This window comes from Zootoca vivipara, chromosome 16, assembly GCF_965207765.1.
Source record: "Zootoca vivipara chromosome 16, rZooViv2.hap1.1, whole genome shotgun sequence".
Classification (NCBI taxonomy): domain Eukaryota; kingdom Metazoa; phylum Chordata; class Lepidosauria; order Squamata; family Lacertidae; genus Zootoca; species Zootoca vivipara.
The window spans coordinates 9,169,717-9,188,388 of record NC_142599.1 but is presented as its reverse complement, the minus strand read 5'-3'; the positions used below and the strand labels follow the sequence as shown (position 1 = coordinate 9,188,388).

The 18,672-nt window shown below is 46.8% G+C and overlaps 1 protein-coding gene across 3 annotated transcripts in view; it reads right to left on the bottom strand.

The window, feature by feature from the left end:
• Positions 1-18,672, bottom strand: part of ULK1 (unc-51 like autophagy activating kinase 1) — a 113,146-nt gene that overhangs the window by 18,029 nt on the left and 76,445 nt on the right. For 2 of the 3 annotated variants that reach the window (XM_035099436.3, XM_088660038.1), the window contains 9 exons: positions 18,405-18,493; positions 16,849-17,002; positions 13,875-13,935; positions 12,830-12,919; positions 11,649-11,777; positions 5,455-5,612; positions 4,209-4,295; positions 3,842-4,104; positions 2,567-2,751 (listed from right to left, as the gene is read on the bottom strand). In XM_035099436.3, coding sequence (XP_034955327.2) covers positions 2,567-2,751; positions 3,842-4,104; positions 4,209-4,295; positions 5,455-5,612; positions 11,649-11,777; positions 12,830-12,919; positions 13,875-13,935; positions 16,849-17,002; positions 18,405-18,493 — 1,216 coding nt within the window. The remainder of the gene's footprint in view (positions 1-2,566; positions 2,752-3,841; positions 4,105-4,208; positions 4,296-5,454; positions 5,613-11,648; positions 11,778-12,829; positions 12,920-13,874; positions 13,936-16,848; positions 17,003-18,404; positions 18,494-18,672) is intronic. The other variant, XM_088660039.1, reaches the window with a different exon arrangement.

Sequence of the window (18,672 nt, the reverse complement as noted above, 5' to 3'; positions counted from 1 at the left end):
TGATGTGTTCAAAATAGATAAGAAAAATGGATTTAGTACAGAAATTTCAAGGTTTGAAAATGAATTATTGGAAAATAATGTTGTTACTTTCTAGAATGTAGAAATTGTTGCTAGAGTGGCATACTAAGGACAAAGAAGTCAAATCAGTAATGATAAAATGGGCACAAGAAACTGGGCACAATATTCATCTTGGGAAAAATTATGGCGGGAAGACTTAAAATTTAACACCTATAAAACTAGCAAAAATGTATAGAACTGCTTCCAATGTTTGCTGGAAATATGTGGCGGACGTGCAAGATAACTAAAGCATTCTGGGAAATGATTTACAATGAGTTGAATTTTTTTTTAACAAATTAAGAGAAAATAAGGTAAGCAGATGGGAAAAAAGAAATATTGATAATGGTAACCACGGAAGGGCAGAGAGAAGTCAAGGGATTAAGAGAATCCTAAATGAGGAGGTTAATAATGTGTTCGAATTTAAATTTGTTATGTAAAACTTAATAAAAATATTTTTTTTAAAAAAAATGAAAAGTGATGTATGTATGTTTGTTTTACTTCCCATGGCTTCAGGGAAAGAATTTCCATCCCCTGAAATGTCTGAGAATCGAGAGCCTAGATCAGGCATAGGCAAACTCGGCCCTCCAGCTGTTTGGGGACTACAATTCCCATCATCCCTGACCACTGGCCCTGTTAGCTAGGGATCGTGGGAGTTGTAGTCCCAAAACATCTGGAGGGCCGCAGTTTGCCTATGCCTGGCCTAGATGAATACCAAGGAATAGAATCATAAATAGATTAGATCTGGCGCTGGACCAAGCCTCCCCATATTGGGCAATCCAGGATATCAACAGAGGAAATGACAGGAGAAGGAGAGGAGGATGAGGGCAATTATGGAGTCATTCCATTGGATGCTGGCCATTAGTGTGGATCTCTGAGCCGTTATAGGACACCCAAAGCAGGAGAAGTGTGGCATCTCTCTAGCCTGGCAAACTAAGCTATGCACCTGTTTAGCCTGCCTGAGACAGCACTTGTTGTGTGCACTTGCTGCACAAGGAGTGTCTGTCACATGCCTAACTGCTGAGCCTGTGCTCCTCATCCTAAGGAATATGGAAAGCTGCCTTATACTGGGGCCATGCTAGCTCAGTACTGCCCACTCTGATTGCCAGCAGATCTCTGGGGTCTGAATCTCCTTCCCCTCACCTTATCCCTGGTAACTGACAATCTGGCTTCCTCCGCTGCCAAAGCTTCTTGTCACCAACCACAGTTGCTGGGTATAGGGTAGTGGGCCGAAGCACACTTTCTTGCCTTGCCCCACATGTCCAGCGCAGGACATTTCCCCCACCCCGTTATTTGATAAAAAGAGCCTTCATCCTGTTGCTTCGCAGGACCTTATTTGACACATGGGCAAAGCAGAGGCAGTTGTGGGAGCTTGGTGTGTGTAGTGCTTCCACAAAAGCCATGAGGCACAGGAAAAGGGACCATGGTGGAGACAAGGATGGAGATGAAGGCGGTGGTTTGAAGCAGGTGAATCGTAGAGACGGGAGCCTATAGCCATGGAGGCAGCAGGCAGCAGTGGCACACAGGAAGTCCCAAGTTCAAGGCTCAGCATCACCACGCAGGGCCAATGCACACAATTATGAAGCTACCGGTAGGCCAGGCACCCCCAAACTTCGGCCCTCCAGATGTTTTGGACTACAATTCAATTCCCATCTTCCCCGACCACTGGTCCTGTTAGCTAGGGATCATGGGAGCTGTAGGCCAAAACATCTGGAGGGCCGCAGTTTGGGGATGCCTGATCTAGGCGAACCAATGGACTGACTCAGTTTTCTACCTGCCCCTGCTATACCTGACCTTGGGATGAGAAGATTAAAGGGTTGCTGGCATGTGGAGCCAAAGGAGCTCCTAGAAAGGGGCCATGAATATGGTTTGCTGGGGATCACATTTAGCCCGAGAAATAACCAACGCAGGAAATTTTGAGGTGCTTTGAAGGTTCCTTGATGCAAAATTAAAATTATGTGGGTGCAAGGTGTAAGGGAGAGACAGTCTAGAGAACCTCCCCCTTGCATCAGAAGCAGCTCCTCCCCAAGCAGTGATGGTAGCGAGGGCGCTGAGGAAACCAGTCAGGAAGTGGAGAGAGAGGGCCAGGGCTCTGGCAGCACGGGAGAGCCCCGGCTACACAGGAGGGAGGAGGAGAGAGAGGGGGAAAGGGGGGAGAAGGAAAGCATGGAGTGTAGACCCTTTCCTCTGGTTCCGGAATTACGCAGGAGAAAGAGGGGAAGGAGGTTTGCTGTCCCGAGACTCTTATGTTGGAGGAAGTCACGGGGCGGGTCAGTGCCGGATTCTGCATCGGACTGAGCAGACATGTTTTACACACCTGTCTCACTGTAAATAGACTGCACTAATAAAAACTATTTAAAGACAAGCATGCGGAGCGTCATTACTCTAGAGTAGTCGCAAGAACCTCTGACACAAGGAGAGTGGCAAATCAGCACACCCCCCCAAGCCCGGCCCATCATAACAGCACAACTTGTTGCATGCATTGTGAATGCCTTTCTGGTCAGCTTCGTACCTGCCCTTGGCTTCTTCCACAGGCCTCAATCCTAGGCCTGCCTGCTGGCAGTGGAAATGACCCATGTCCTTCAAGTCTGGCAGCGTCTTGTTCCTTGTCGGGGTGATCATGACGCCCTGGTGTGCCAGGAGGGCGAGCAGGTTTTGGGAGCTTGGGGTTTTGTTGAACTCAAAAGGAGGCATGACCTATTTTTATTATTATTATTAAAAACAAAAAGTGGGGGGGGGGAGTGGAGAGAGGTGGTTCATCAGAAACCCCTATTTCTATTTCCAGTGCTCAGTGTGAGAGCGTCATTGTTCGCATCATGGCTTATCTCTGCCGCTATTAAAAAAAGCACCCACCCATCCCATACACACATAAACAGGCATTAATCACAAACAGGGACTGCATCTACTACCAGTGATGTCAACTTTCCCCATTTCTGCGGGAAATTCCCTTATTCAGCACCCTTAATGTCATATCAGGGAGGTGACAGCCCCATAGGATTCCTGATCTTCAAATCCGGGGGTTGGCCGCTATGTCTACTACCCCCACCATTTCATAGCATTGCCCTCTACACAACCTTCTAAGATCAGTGGGCACCCAAACTTCTCCCCTCACACACTTTAAAACTTGGGAGATATATTTTCCTGCTTGTTGTGGCAACTGTCATGAGCTGCGCTAGATAACACGCGGTTTTTAACTGCATTCTTAATTGCGTCTTTTAGTTCTTATATTGCGTTATATTGCATTGCAATTTGAATTCCATGGAAAATCATTTGAAATACAATAGCGAAACACAATGCAATAAATATGGGACGCAAAACCGCTATTAAAAATAAACGTGACTGTTTAATATGCCTGCACCTGATGTTCATTTGCAAATCTCTGTCCTAGATTTACAGCTTTAGGAGCGTAGCTGCCAAGTCTCCCGTATTCCCCGGGAAACCCCCGTTTTTCCAGCTCTTCCCAGCCGAAAATAACGGATTTATTTGTTTTTCCCCGGTTTATTCTGGCGTGGCGGCCATTTTGGAACTGGGCGGAGCATGCTCAGAAGCGACTTTTGATGCTGCTCTGCCCAGTTCCAAAATGGCTGCAGTGTGACTTCTGGTGTGGCAGCCATTTTGGAACTGGGCACAGCAGCAACGAAAGTCACTTCTGAGCATGCTCCGCCCAGTTCCAAAATGGCGGCAGCGCTACTTCCGGTCCGATCCCTTATTTTTCAGGCTGGAACTTGGCAGGTATGTTTAGGGGACCACAAGCGAGAGCCCATTGAGGGCAGGGGGAAAACAATACCTTTGTTGGAGAGCCCATTATGGTTGGCAAGGGGCTCCTCTGCATAAACTCGGAGAACTTTGGCGAGGACCTCAGCGGGCGGCAAGGTTGCAGGCCGTGCGTCTGTGCTGGCTGGCCAGCAGCGGCCTGGTTGAAATGGGGAACCAGAGGATCGGAGTACTGCTTTGTAACCTTCTGCCGGCAGGAATGCAAATCTGACAGGTTGGGAGCACTGTGGAGACGGGAGCCCATCCCTCGGGGGGAAGGGTCAGGCACTGAGGCACCTGGAGGGATGAGAGGGGAAGCAGGATGCCCAGAGTTACACATCAGTAAGAAAGAATGGCAAGGGAAAGGCAGGAATCTCAAGATAGTGCCAAGGTCAACCTACCAGGTATGGGCACCCGACTTCTCATCTCTGTTCCAAAGGGAGGAGAAGGGAGAACGGTCTGGTCAGGCTGCTCTGGAATTGTTCCAACTGAAAAATTAAAAAGCACATCAATGCACTGACAGACAATAAATTGCATGCTCCCTATAGCAAACATTTCATTTAGATTACTTATAGCAAGATTGCTGTTGTTTTTTAAAATCAAATTGGGGCTCCGTTATACCAGTCAAACTTCTGGAAACCTACATAGGTAACAATGAGGTTTTGTCAAGATGCAATTAGTCAAGCTTGCTTGGGTTATGAGTGCTTTCAGATGTTCTCTAAGCAAACAATAAAGCTGGTTTATATGGAGTCAAATCATTGGGACATCGAGTTAGAAACCTTGCACTCTTTGATTTCTTTTTTAAAGGGATGCAAGATTTATTTCTTCCAGCAAGCTGTCAGTTGAAGACTTCTTACACCTGTTTAATTTGATTGTGGAACTTTGATATTGCTGCATTTTGTGTTATTTTTATCTCTTTATATTTCACAGCAAACAACTCAGTAACTGGAAAAGTTCTCTGTCTGTCTCTCCCCCCCTCTCTCTCTGTGTGTGTTAGTAAAATTAGTTAATTAGTTAAATTAGTTAGTTAATTTTGATTGCCCTCCTCCCATCAGTCTCCAATAACTCTGGCAAGAACTGTGAAATTGTGTATCCACAAGTATTGATTGTATTTGCTTTTAACAAAACACTGTCTGTATTCATTAAAACAACAACAACAGAATATGAGCCTGAGGCCCTCCACTTGTGTTGGACTCCAACTCCCATCAGCCCCAGTCAGTGACGATGGAAGATGGAGTCCTGCAATATGCGGAGGGGTGACAGACTCCAACCCCGGAATAAATAAATATAAACAATAGCTCAGCGTAGTCTGCTGTGATGGCTTCTTCTTTTCCCGAGCTCTCCTCCCAAGATGCTTTTAACTGAGATGCTAGGTATTGAATTTTGGACCCTCAACATGGAGAGCATTATGGTACCTCTCACTGGTAATCCCTCCCTTAACCCACTGTCATTTTCAAACGGTTCCCTTTCAGTCCTGGGGAGGACTGGGACCGAATATAGTTAGGACACTTCCAAACCAGAGCCACTGCTCTAATTATGCTACTACATCTGCATTCACCCACAAAATGCTGGTTGGAATTAAGGAAAGTGAACACACACACACACTGAGGTTTGTAGAATTTGGAATAAGCAAACCCAATAATTTACCTTGTGGGGATGGCGTGTAAGGCTTAGCGCCCCCAAAGGAGAACCTTCTGGAGGTTGGGACAGCTCCGTGCTCCGCAGCAGCAAAAGGAGGGGAAGGGCTGGCCTTCATGAAACCAAGTGGGCTGTTGCTGCTGCTTGATCTTCTGACTGTTCCGGACCTAATGGGAAAGGATTTGATCTCCATTATTCCAGGGGGAAATGTAGTGGGCAGACAAGATTTTAAGAAAAGCAAATGGCGAACAAGCTTAGAAACATTGGAAGGTACAGAGTCAGGCCAATAGTTCACTCATCTAGCTCACTCATTTCTGTACTGACTGGCATCAGGTCTCCTGGGATTCAGGCAGGGGACATTACCTGGAGATGCAAGGGACTGAACCCGGGTTCTTTTGCACAATTGGATGCATGTCTCCATAGCCAGAAACAGTAATGCTTCTGAATACTCTTCTAATGCTGTGAATCACCTTGAGAACTTCAGATGAAAAGGGGGGGTATAAATAATAATATGCAAAGCAAGTGCTCTACCTCTGAGTCTTGCCCCCTACACTATCATATCAATAACATCCACAAGTCAATGGGGAAAATGGGCCTGAGACCCATTGAACCTGCAACACTACAAAGTGGCGTGACCAATGAGAGGTGCAAAAGAGGCTTTAAAAAGGGGGACATGGAGCATAGCTGCCAAGTCTCCCGTATTCCACGGGAAACCCCCATTTTTCCAGCTGTTCCCAGCTGAAAAAACGGAAATTTTTTGTTTTCCCCCGGTTTATTCTGGCGCGGCGGCCATTTTGGAACTGGGCGGAGCATGCTCAGAAGCGACTTTTGATGCTGCTTTGCCCAGTTCCAAAATGGCTGCAGTGCGACCTCTGGCGCGACGACCATTTTGGAACTGGGCAGAGCAGCATCAAAAGTTGCTTCTGAGCATGCTCCGCCCAGTTCCAAAATGGCGGCAGCGCTACTTCCGGTCCGATCCCTTATTTCTCAGACAGGAACTTGGCAGGTATGACATGGAGACATTTGCAGGAGACACAAGAAATGCCACCTTAGTTCTTTATTTCCAGATGAAAGACAGTCACTGAAATATTATAACACTCGTGTGATACCAGACTTCACGGCTGCTCGGCATGAGACGGTTTTCATAAAGGCTGATGTGGAAGACCTAAGATGGAACTGCCAGGACGGGTTCCGTGGCAACAGCAGCAGCCTGACTGGAGAAGAATCAGGGTGAAAGCCCTCTGAGCGGATGTCTCGGGAAAAGGATACCAGGAAGAACAATCCAAAGGATGCTCTTTGCAACAGGTTTATCTTTTGGTTTGTTTGTTTACATTTCTTGACAGCTTTTGCTCCAGATCCTTCAGGGAACAGCACAAACCTCAGTTGTTTTTCCAAGTTCTTCACTCTTTAACAGCCAGAGCGGGGACACAACGGCAGCAAAAGAACGGAACAGAAAGATTCTCGGAGCAGAAAAGCATCGTGCTGCTGGCAGCATCCATGGTTGCACTGAGACGGCAGACCACAGCCAAGCAGCCTCAGAAAGCTGCTGTTCAAATGCAGCTAGCATACTGCGGTCCCCTTTGGTGATTCGGGCTCAGACTGCTGCGCATTGTCTCCACCCAACTCCATTGGCAACTTGGATAGCAGCATCACACCAGCAGGGGCCATCAAGAGCCTGTTGGCTGGCAATGGACTGGGGCCTAACTGCTTGCCACCTCTTCTAAGGAGAAGACCAGCGTCCAGAGCTCAGAGGCTGAACCAGAAAGCAGGGGAGGAATCCACACAGCAAGGAAGTGCACAGACAGGTACATGAGAATCAGATGGGCATGGGGGGGGGGGGGAGGTTGATTGGAACTGGAGTTGCATTGATGCCACACGCACCCCTCCGGTATCAAAATGACCACAGGTGGCAATCGCTGCCAGGCACTGGTGGCTTGCAGCACAGGAATGTGCACAGTGGCTTCCCTGACCTTCGTCGTGGCACTGACACCAGCAATGCAACAGCTGCGAAAGACTGCGTTGAATGTGAGGGCTGACATGGTAAACACGGAGATGGAAAGAAGATAAAGTCCCTACCAGAGAAGAATGGCAGATCAAGTTCATGGATTATGCCGAAATGGCTAAAATGACCAGAAGAATCAGAAGTCAGGAAGACCAAAATTTTAATAAGGAATGGGGGAAATTTATAACCTTAAAAACCATTATAATCTTAAAAACCATTGTAAACAGTTAAAATCCTTAGTAGGACTGGAATATCACTTGTAGTTTAATGGTGAATTTTGGACGCAATGGAGATGTAAAAGATCTGGATTATCATAAAAGATGCAGGAGGAATGATTAACAATAGGACCCACAAAGGGCAGGAGGGAAGTCCTAGAGATTCCATGGAATCTTGTATGTTCAATATGTGACTGTAAAGCTTTAATCTGAAAAACCAAATAAATAAAGGTATGAAAACAACAACACAGGAAATAAACGACAGGCTAGCCGATCAAAAGACCTGTGTTGTAGGACAAGGTTTCTTAAAAAGACATCTGGACAGACATTTTCAGACTACAATCAGTACTGGCTGGGGCTAAGAGGACCTGCAATAAAAAGAATTCAGGAGGGCAACAGGTGGAAGGAGACTTACACAAGTGACTCTTCCTATTCAAGGGGTCCATTGCTTCCCTGACCTAGAAGAACTATCAAGGTTTCCAGGAATCTGCCTGGACATGTTTCAATTTCTGGCTGCTGATTCCAAGGCCTAATTCCTGGCTTCACCTACTCTCCCCTGAGCAAGACCCAGTGCTGACCATGATACTAGAGGGCAGGCACACATTATGGAAAGTCTGAAGAGAAACTCACCTCTTCAAATGACTGCACCCTTGAGGAGCCTTGCTTTCTCCTTTGCTTCCAATTATCAATGGGCACTTGGCCCCTAAATCATTCAGTCCCACTCTTTTAGAGATGCTGTATTTCTCGTATGACTCCCCCATCCCCACTTGTTCGTGTTTTGGGAGAACCCGTGGAGGAGGAAATGGAGCCTGGAATCCCGGAGTACCGCTGCTAGAACAGCGAGTGTGAGAGCCAAGCAACTTCATAGAGGAGGAAGATCCGCCCGCACAGGATGGAAAGAGTCAGTCACACAGCCTGGGGCCATACATCCGGTGGAACTTGACTGCTCCCCAGCTGAAGTTCCAAGCCACAGGCAGGGATTGCTCATGCGGCAATTGGATCATGTGACTGTGGCAGAGAGGCCTAAGACGCACGGCTGAGATGCCTTACTAAGCACATAAGCAAATGTAAATAAACACATACATTAAAGAAAGGAGCACTCTGGCAGGGACGATATCGCACAATAATTACAGCCGCAGCATTCAGGCAACTAATCCAGCCTTGTAAATAGGCTCATAAAAGTTGCCGTACTAGCCTACAGAAAGTTTCACTTGGCTACTGTTGGCAGAAGGCGAACAGGACAGAAACAGGGGTGAGCAAGTTGGTGGCCCTCCAGGGGTATTTGGACTACAATTCCCAGCATCCTTTATGGTTGTGACCAGGCAAGCTGGGTTGATGGAAGCTGGAGTCCAGCAATATTGGGAAAGCCAGATGAGTCTCACCCCCAACTGAGTTCAAAATAAACATAAAGCCTTTTGATTGACTAGGAAAGTGCCATTGTTCCACCAAGAAGCCATACCTATAACTTTTCCAATGCACAGATGCAAATGAATAAATAAAATGCCAATGACAAACAAGAGTCTGAAAACAAGTCTTTGTGCCTTCCTTCGATCTCTGTTTCATCCACCACGCACGCACAGGAGGGAAAGCCTCTCTTAAGAATGCACCTGCCGTGACACACGTATTCACCATCTAACCCCCCCCCCCAAAGAAAGTATGCTTTGTTTCCCCTTCAGAAATACTGCTGCATTAACATGCAAATTCCAAGGAATTTAACTTGGCTATTAAATTAACCAACAAGTTGTTCTGAGTAAGCACTGTCTTACACAGCTCCATAGTTGGACATAAATCTGACATCAGGAACCACAAGACAGAAGAAAGACAGAGAAACCAGTAGGAGAATACTTCAATCTCCCAGGACATTCTATACAAGATCTCAAAGCAGCTGTTTTATTACAGAAAAATTTCAGAAACAGACTGGAAAGAGAAATTGCTGAATTGGAAATCATTACCAAGCTTAAAACCACGGAGCCACCTGGGATGAATAAGGACATAGGATTCTTATCTCATTATGCATGATCAAGCTTTCTTTAGCCTCAGCCCTTGCTTTCCCCCCCCCCCGCAGGACCTATTGCAGTCATCAGCAGTCGTTAACAGCCATCAACAGGTTTACCACTCTTACAGCCCATCACCCATTCCCATCACCCCCACCCCACCCTCTGAATATATATAAGGGTCTGGTTGCTTCTGTTTCAAGTGTATCTGAAGAAGTGTGCATGCACACGAAAGCTCATACCAAAATAAAAACTTAGTTGGTCTTTAAGGTGCTACTGAAGGAATTTTTTTATTTAGCTCCATAGTTGTTACTCTGCAATAAGATTGTTTAGGATTGCATCCTAAATCTGATATGGTTCATTGAATGATATCTAGGGGTTGCCATACATCCGGATCTTCCTGGACATTGCCAGGATTTCAAAGGCAGAATATCTTGGTGGGATCTTAGGCAAGTCAAAATGGGGGGGGGGGGAGAAGCTCAACAACTTTGATAAAAGAACCACGTTAAACGGCGCAACCCAGATTAAAACCAACTTTAAAAAGAAGTCCCTGCCTCAAGGATCTCCCAATCCAAATTTTGGCAGGGTAGGTACCTCAGTAGCCCAAGCTTTGAGCCTGGGACCTTGTGCATGCCATCTCTCTCGCATCTCTAGCTAGGGCTCAAAAAGACCACTGATTGCAAAGCCCTGGAGAGCCACTGCCATTCTGTCTGTAGCAGACTCCAAGCCTGCCTATGGTATAAGGCAGCTTCCTTTGAGGACAACGGAGAAAGAGGAGCGAAGATAACAGAAACAGAGAGGGCAGGAATAGAAGAGGCAGAGGATGAAGGAATTATGTGGACAAATGTAGATGTGTAATAATTAAGGCTGCCCTTTTGTATGCAACTCACCTGGCAGGATTGCACCATAAGGCTCATTTTGCATGAGGAGGAAGAGGACTGAGAGACAAAGTTTGAAGCATCAGGGGGGGAAATAAGTGAAACGAACACAGTTTTCCCAATTAAGACTCCCTTTCCTCTCCCTGCTGTCTCCTCTGTATCAAATTTTAGATGGCACTTTCCTCCCAGAAGGACCATTTATTGTTAATCTAACATGTTATGCATATTGAAAAAAGGAAAGGCGTAGATGGAGGGATCTGAGGGATGGAGGTCTGAGCACAAGGAACAACAATGAACAAAGTGCAGAGTCGTTTACAAGAGTGGACCATTATCTGGCCGAATGTCCTCAACCAACTAGAACAAAAAGCCAATCAAAATGCCCATGTTTGTATTCCACACACTTTTAGCCTTTTAGTGCATTAATGCTCCTAAGGCAGGATGCAACCTATTGGTACACTATAGTATGAAAACCCCAAACAAACAGTTCTTAAAAACAAAGCCAACATAAAGTCACCCAAATCCAACTAAGAATGAGCCACACTCATTTCTAGGGGACGGAAGGTAGGTATTCCAGAGATCCTGGGTCACCACAGAAAAGGCTCTGACCTGGTACACACCAACCTAGGAGCTTTCGCTGGAGTGAGAGAGAGTAGCCTTGAGAGCATGTTTATAGTCATTTACTAAAAAGTTCTTTTGTGACATACCACCAAAATGAGATCCCACAGATGGAGGAAACTGCAAGACAGGTTCCCAAGGCTTCCCTAATCTGTGTGTAAATTATTTCAGAGCAAGACCATTTCTTAATCCCAGTGAGATCATAATGAGCCTTCAAACAAGCTTGTGAAAAGGATGTTGGAGACAGGCTAATTGCATGCCGCTGGAGATGTGCAATTCTGCAACTTGCCGCCTGGCGCTCCTCCTCCATTTCAATGGGGCATACCAGACATTCTCTAGACTGCACCCAGGTGTTCTCTAGATTGCTCATGAACAACCCTCAGGGTTGCTACCTTTCGACACTGACTGATGCCGAGTCAATTATACCAAAGAACATTGGCAGCGAGACAAGAATACAGCCTCCCGGACATATCAGTCCTATCAAAGCCTTAGTACTCACCGTGGGGAAGTGTATTGATTAGGAGACTGAAGGTTCTGCTCAATCCGCCGGTAGTTGTGGATCTGTGTGGGGACTGGGATGGGGACCGACTGCCCATGCTTGCTGCCTGATGAAAACTGCCCAGGCCGACTGCAGGACAAAAAGCACAGAGCACTTTTAGGGGAGGGCGGCTACTCAGAAAAGTTGACGGGTTGGGGGAGAGGAGGAAACAGTAGGAAATGGGTGGTAGGAGCCTGGGCGCAGTGGAGAATTGGATCACATAAATGTTTACGGCTGTGGGGCGGGGAAGCTGGGAAATGTTTTGGCAAACGAAACACCGGCTGCAGGTTTTGGACAGGGAAGATAAGTTCAGTGGGCTTCCTACTCCTCCCTTGATACAGACACCAATTGCCATCTCTTCTTCTTGACCTAATCCACACATGCAAGTGGAGATTGCTGCATCGCTGCTTGCATGCTCAGAGAGGGCACCGAAGGAGGCAACAGCAGCCAGGAGGCTCTGGGGTGGCAGCCCTGCTCCGCGTGCAGAAGAAGGTCCCATTGAGCTCAATAGATCAACAGTCTGACTCTGCATAAGGCAGCTTCCTAGGTTCCTAACTTACCGGGGGTTGTCAAATGCCCACCAATACTGACCCCCGATGCTGGACCTGGGAGAACGAAGTTATATTGGAGAACAATACAGTAACTGACACAGTGGGAGAGCTGTTTGGGCCCAGAGAGGGAGACGGAAAGCTGGCAACTGGAGGGTGTGGTGGTGCCAGTGAAGGGATTTTGGTAGGCAAGTTGTAGAAAGTGGCGCATTAGGATTGCCAATGTTTTCCGAAGGAACCCACTGTTCCCCCAAATCAAAATATGAGGTCTCCTCCACCCAACCCTAGGAAAAAAAATGTGGCTTCTGCTAGGTTTGGCTTTCCAGCTTGTTTCTGTTCAGTGCCCTCTTTCTACCCCTATAAGTGTACAGAAGCAGCAGTGAGCTCAACAACCCTGGTTGCTCTTTGCTGCTGGTAGGGGGATTCAATTCTCCCTTTCCTCCAGTAGCAAAAGCTCCATGAAAGTACAGTAAAGCCCCAGAGATATTCCATGAGAGTTAAATACAATCTGCACACACAGAGAGAGACACCCACACACTCCTCTTTTTTAGGGGGATGAGGAGTACCAATGCTCCCGTCCGATTTTCCTCTTACCCTGAGGGGCTCGGAGAAGTGCTGTAAGGAGGGGAAGGAGATGGGGTTCTTCCTTGGCTTTCCAAGCCTGCTGAAGCCACCAGGGAACTCCTGGGAAAAGGCAAGAAAAGGCAACAGCAACATTATTTGCTGTAGAGGGAGACGCCAGTGCTTCAGTGAACCTTGCCAAGCCCACTACAAGTTGCAGCGAGAGCTACCAGCTTGGACAGCCTGAAAGGATGATCAGCAAATTGTGGAGGGTAAGACTATCAATGGCGATTAGTCATGAATCTCAGTTGGTATCTAACACAAAATAAACTGGCAAAAATGTATAATTCTAAATCAAATAACTGCTGGAAATGTAAAGAGAAAGATGGTTCTTTTTATCATATATGGTGTTTTTGTAGTAAGGTTAAGGCTTACTGGGAAATGATATATAATGAAATGAAAAGGAGGTTTAAAATAATGTTTGTAAAAACAAACAAACCCCAGAACCTTTCTCTTGGGAATTCTATCCCTATAATTCTGGGGAATTCTATCCCTAGGGCTCAAGTCTCCTATAGCTTTAAACTACCTTAATTGTATAGAAACTTATCCATGTATGCGACTACAGCGGCAAGAATGCTACTTGTCCAGCAATTGTAAAGAAGAAGTCCCAGCAAAAGAAGAATGGATACAAAAACTTATGGAATATGCAGAAATGGTGAAACTTACTGGGATAATAAGAAATCAAGATAACAAACTTTTTATAAAAGAATGGAAATGGTTTATTGAATATTTACAGATAAATTGTAAACAGATAAAAACACTGGCAGGATTATTGTAATAACCTGCAGTTACTTATGAGTATATATTTAAAGAAGATAGATAAATAAATGAGTAAGTTAATTTGGATATGCAGAAGATATTAAAAATAAATTTAAGGAACTGCAGAGAGGAAGTAAGGGAAGGAAGTCAAGTTTTAAAATGTCAAAATGACTGTAAAATCAGTGAAATCTATATATATATATATATATCTGAAAAGTATAAATAAAATAAAATAAAAATGCACACTAAAGATCCTTACCCACTACACATCAGGCTGTCCTGGATAGTTTTTCCTCCTGCAGCCTCCACAGCGATATCACCTAAGTTTCAAAAAGTTCAGAAAAGATTAATTTCAGTCCCATGCTGCAGTAATTACGTAAAGAGCATGGGCATGCACAATTACACCCCCCCCCAAGTCTGCGGACATGTGAGAACTGCACATAAAGGAGAGGTCTTTGAAGGACCTCAAATGTTGTGTGAGCTTTTATATAATTCTTTTTAGAACAGAGACTGAAGCCATGGAGGCCTCCCTTGCTTCCTCTCTTTGGGAACGACGGCTTCTTCTCAACACCACCAAGGTGAGCTTTTCTACAATTAGGTTAAAAAGAAAGGGTGGGGAACCTGTGGCCGGACTCCAAATCCCATCAGCCCTAAGCCAGCCTAGCCAAAGGTGGGGGAAGAAGGGACCTGTTGTTTGGCAACACCTGGAGGCTGCAAGTAGAGGTTCAGTACGGACTTCATGCCTGCGGCGACCCCATTATTCACACAGTGGGAGGCTGGCTAGACCTTAGCCATGCAAAACCCAGGTCTTGTGTGACCTTCTGAACAAATTTGCATGATAGTATGAGAGTGAAGACACTTTGCTTATATGCGGAGAGGCACGATTGTTCAAATAACACAAAAGATGTCACTGGCCCAAACCTTGTAATATCTGAAAAGTTGGACTCACAGCAGGTGCAGAGTGCTCCTGTTCAAGGCACCAAACAAGCCCCTTTCTTGCAATACTACAGCCGATCCCATTCCATATGGCTTTGAGCATATTCAGCCCTCGGTGGGCTGTACAATCCCTCAATGGCATTTTGAACTTCCCCAAGCCTGCTGCAACCTTCCCCGCTTTTGTGTGTGGAGGAGGGTCTCATTTTGGCTAGATAAAAGATTGGCATTCAGAGAATGAGCTTCCTATTCGGAGCCTGTGTAGGGTGTTTTTGAAACAACTTCAGTTTTGCAAATGCACGTGTTGTTGTTTTTTTAATGCAGGTGCGCTTTCATTTCCGTTTGCAGAAAATAGGAGATTTTCCAGCACTCTGTGGCATCGTGGTGTGCTTGGGTCACATCCCTTTGAAAATGTATCAAGGTTGAAACACACACATATGCACACCACAGCTCCCTTTGTCTGGTGCCTGCGGCTCATCCCAGAGGATAAGTATTACTGAGGGTTCAAACATCTAAAACGGGCACCAACTTGCAGTGCCTCTTTCCCCGGCAGCGCCGGTTTCAGGGGACCCTGGGCAAAGTGTTCTCTGGAAGGTCACCTGCATCTCTGGTCCCTCTTGGGAACTGATCAAATGGAAGAGAACAGTGGCACTCCAATGAGGGACAGGGAATCATCAGTGTGGGCATGGGGGGCACCATATTCATCCCCCCCCAACACCCCCAATATGGCATCATTCTGGGGCAACGAGAGGAATTTAAATGGAGGCCCACCACCAGGAAAAGGACTGGGGTGGGGTGGGGGGCTGGACAAGCATGAAGTGTGCTCCCTATTAGCTGGGTCCCCAGCACCTGCCTACGAATGGTGGGTCCTGCCAGCGTGCCTTTTCCCACTTCCTGGAAATGTGATTGGATGGCAAACACGGATGGTCAAATTCCTAAAACACTCATTCCCAACAAGCCTGCCTGCTTAGCTATCTCCCCACCAAGGCTTTTCGCTACAGAAAACCCCAAGCTGAAGAACAAATGACTTCAAGTCTCAGCAGCCTTGTGAACCAGGAAGCTGTTCCCCTTCCCCTGTTCAAAGCATGCAACCCTACCTGGACATTAATCTGCCCAAATAAACCTGCTTGCAAAGGGGGAGAGAGTGGGGCCAGCCATGCTAGTTTGGCCCCATTTACTCTCTGCAGTTAGAGTGCAGCCACCTGCCCTAGGCTGCCTGCTCTGCTGGGGTTACCCTCCCTGCACAACAATGGGAGGAAGGACCCATGCAGAGGGGCAGAGCTCTTTCACTCTTCCCTGCTCCTTCCCGCCCCTCATGTGCTGCTGTAGCACAGAAGAGGAATACCTAAATATAACGATATATTACAGTGGTACCTCGGTTTATGAAAACAATTAGTTCCGGACGTCTGTTCATAAGCTGAAGCATTCATAAACTGAAGCGAACTTTCTCATTGAAAGTAATAGAAAGTGGATTAATCTGTTCCAGACGGTCCGCGGAGTACTTAAACTGAAGCGTTCATGAACTGAAGCGAACTTTCCCATTGAAAGTAATGGAAAGTGGATTAATCCGTTCCAGACGGGTCCACGGAGTACTCAACCTGAAGCGTACTTAACCCGAAGCAAGGGTGTAATTGGTTCCGGAAGTCTGTTCATAAACTGAAGCGTTCATAAACTGAAGCGAACTTTCCCATTGAAAGTAATGGAAAGTGAATTAATCCATTCCAGATGGGTCTGCGGCGTTCGTAAACCAACAATTCGTAAACCGAGGTGTTCGTAAACCGAGGTTCCACTGTACTCGCCTTTCACCCCCCCCAACAAGGTCCCAGTAGAAGTCACAGCAATTTGAAATGCAACATTAAAAACAGCTTAAGAACAAATTGCAACCGCAAGAATAGGACGAGTCCTAAAAACATACACCGGGGTAAAGCTCATATGAGAAAAATGGCAGAGATGCACCTCTGCAGGGAGGGAATGCCGCAACTTTGTGGCTGCCGCAGAGAATGTCCTCTCCTGGGCTGCTGCCGCCTTGAGCTTCTGACAGCGGTGGAACTACTCAAAAGGCCGCCATTGCTGATCTCAACAGCAGAGACAGACTGTGGGCAAGGAGGTGGTTATCCAGATATTTGTGGCTCAAGTCTCCTAGGGCTTTAAACACCAAGGTGAGCATCTTGAATTCGGCCAAGAAACAAATGGGCAACTAACAGGGCTCGTGAGATTATTGCTTCTGTCCCCTGACTTTGAGACAGGTCCACACCCCCTTCCACCACGCCTCTGCTTCAAAAAGAAACCACACTGCTTACTTGCAAACTGGGCTGGCACCATGACGAAGTCGTCGGTGTCGCAGGAGGAGTTCTTGCTGCTGCCACCAGCCGACTCCTTCGACCCATGAAGGAAGCCGGGCTGGGTAGGAGAGGCTAAAGCCTTCTCGGGGAGATGTGCCATCTCTCCAAGGGACTGTTCAAGGGAAGGGGAAGGAGAAACAGGAGTGAAAACGCAAACCTTGGAAGCAACTTGTTCTGCATTCTGCGGGCTCTTCCGCACCAAAAAGCACTCCCAGAAAAGGAGGTTCTGCCAGCACACGGTGTCTATGGAACAGCTGCTTCTTTCAAGGCAGTTCTCCAAAGGCCCCCAAGACAAAACTATGCCATTTCAGTGGCCCCAGAAACATAGAGTGTCTGCTATCAAGTGGTGCAGTTGGCAGGGAATTGGGATGGTTCTTTGACACAGAAAGTCCCCCAGTATGTGGTGGCTGTTATCCCATTATTACCTTACAGAAGTCCTGTTTATGGGGCTAGCGATGTTGCGACAATACAAAAATTGCCACCAAATTTGCTTTTAGTCTCTGCTTTCTTACAATATTTAAAGGGTTGAAGGAACAAACCTTCAAATTTGCAGGTGGAAATGAGAGCCATATTCTGAGTTGGGGTTGTTCATTGTTCCTTTATTCCTTACACACTAAGCCCCTTCGGGCGGAGGGTGCCATGCAAGGCCTTTATAGAAACCGATGGTGCAACCACAATTAGAATATAGTGCACATGGTTCTGCTCACTGTATCTCAAGCAAAAGATACTGTAGAGCTGGAAAAGCTACAGAAGAGGTGCAATAACATGATTAGAGGACTGGAGGAACTCCCTTAGGAGGAGTTTTTGGGTTTATTTTTGAAGTGAGCAAGAAGGGCATGATAGAGGTTTAGAAACTGATACACAATACAGAGAAAATGGATTAACCAAACTATTTTTTTCCTCTCTCCAGAACCCAGGTTCACTCAATGAAACTGAACACCCAATGAAACTGAATAGAGCAAGATTCAGGGCAGACCAAAGAGATAGAGAGGAGGGGCTCTTCCTCCCCCCCCCTCCCTCCAGCACACAGAGCATAGTTATATTGTGGAATCTACTTCCATAAGATGTGATGAAGCCCACTAACCAAGGTGGCTTTAAAAGGGGATTAGACACATTCATAGAGGATAAGGCTACCCATATGCTGCCTCCAGGATCCAGAGGCAGCCTGCATCTGAATACAGACTGCTGGGGATCCTAAGTAGGCAGAGAGCTGCTATGCTCATGCCCTGCTTGTGGGCTTTCGAGAGGCATCTGGGCTGGTCATTGTGAAGAAGCAGGATGCTGGACTAGACGAGCCTTCGATCTGAGTGCTTCTTACGTGGGCTGACTTGGGATCTGCCACACAACATCGCTTAAGATGGTTCTGTCCCTTGAAAATGCCACCCTGCACGGCCGACTGGCGGCACGGTGGGCACCTGAAGGAGGAAGTCGTCAGCAGCCACCAGAACGACCCGGCGGCAAACAAGAGGGAGGAGGGAAACCAACAGCGCTCAAGAGGCGTGCATTGTACTTACGGGAGGAGATGCGAGATGGGATGTGGAAGAGCTGCTGGACGAACTCCCAGACCCAGAGCTCGGATAAGAAGGCATTGGCACAGAAGCAGCTGAAGAAAGAGGGCAGGGGGAAGGGAGAGAAGAATGAAAGGTCAAGCTTTCTAGGTTGTCAACAGCGGGATTAGAACAGCTTTCTTGGCTTCCTCACGCTAACGGATTTACCTCAGGTGCCAGGCAACGTCACTGAACTGAGGCCGGGGGGGGGGGAGAGGAAGAAACAAGTTGGCAT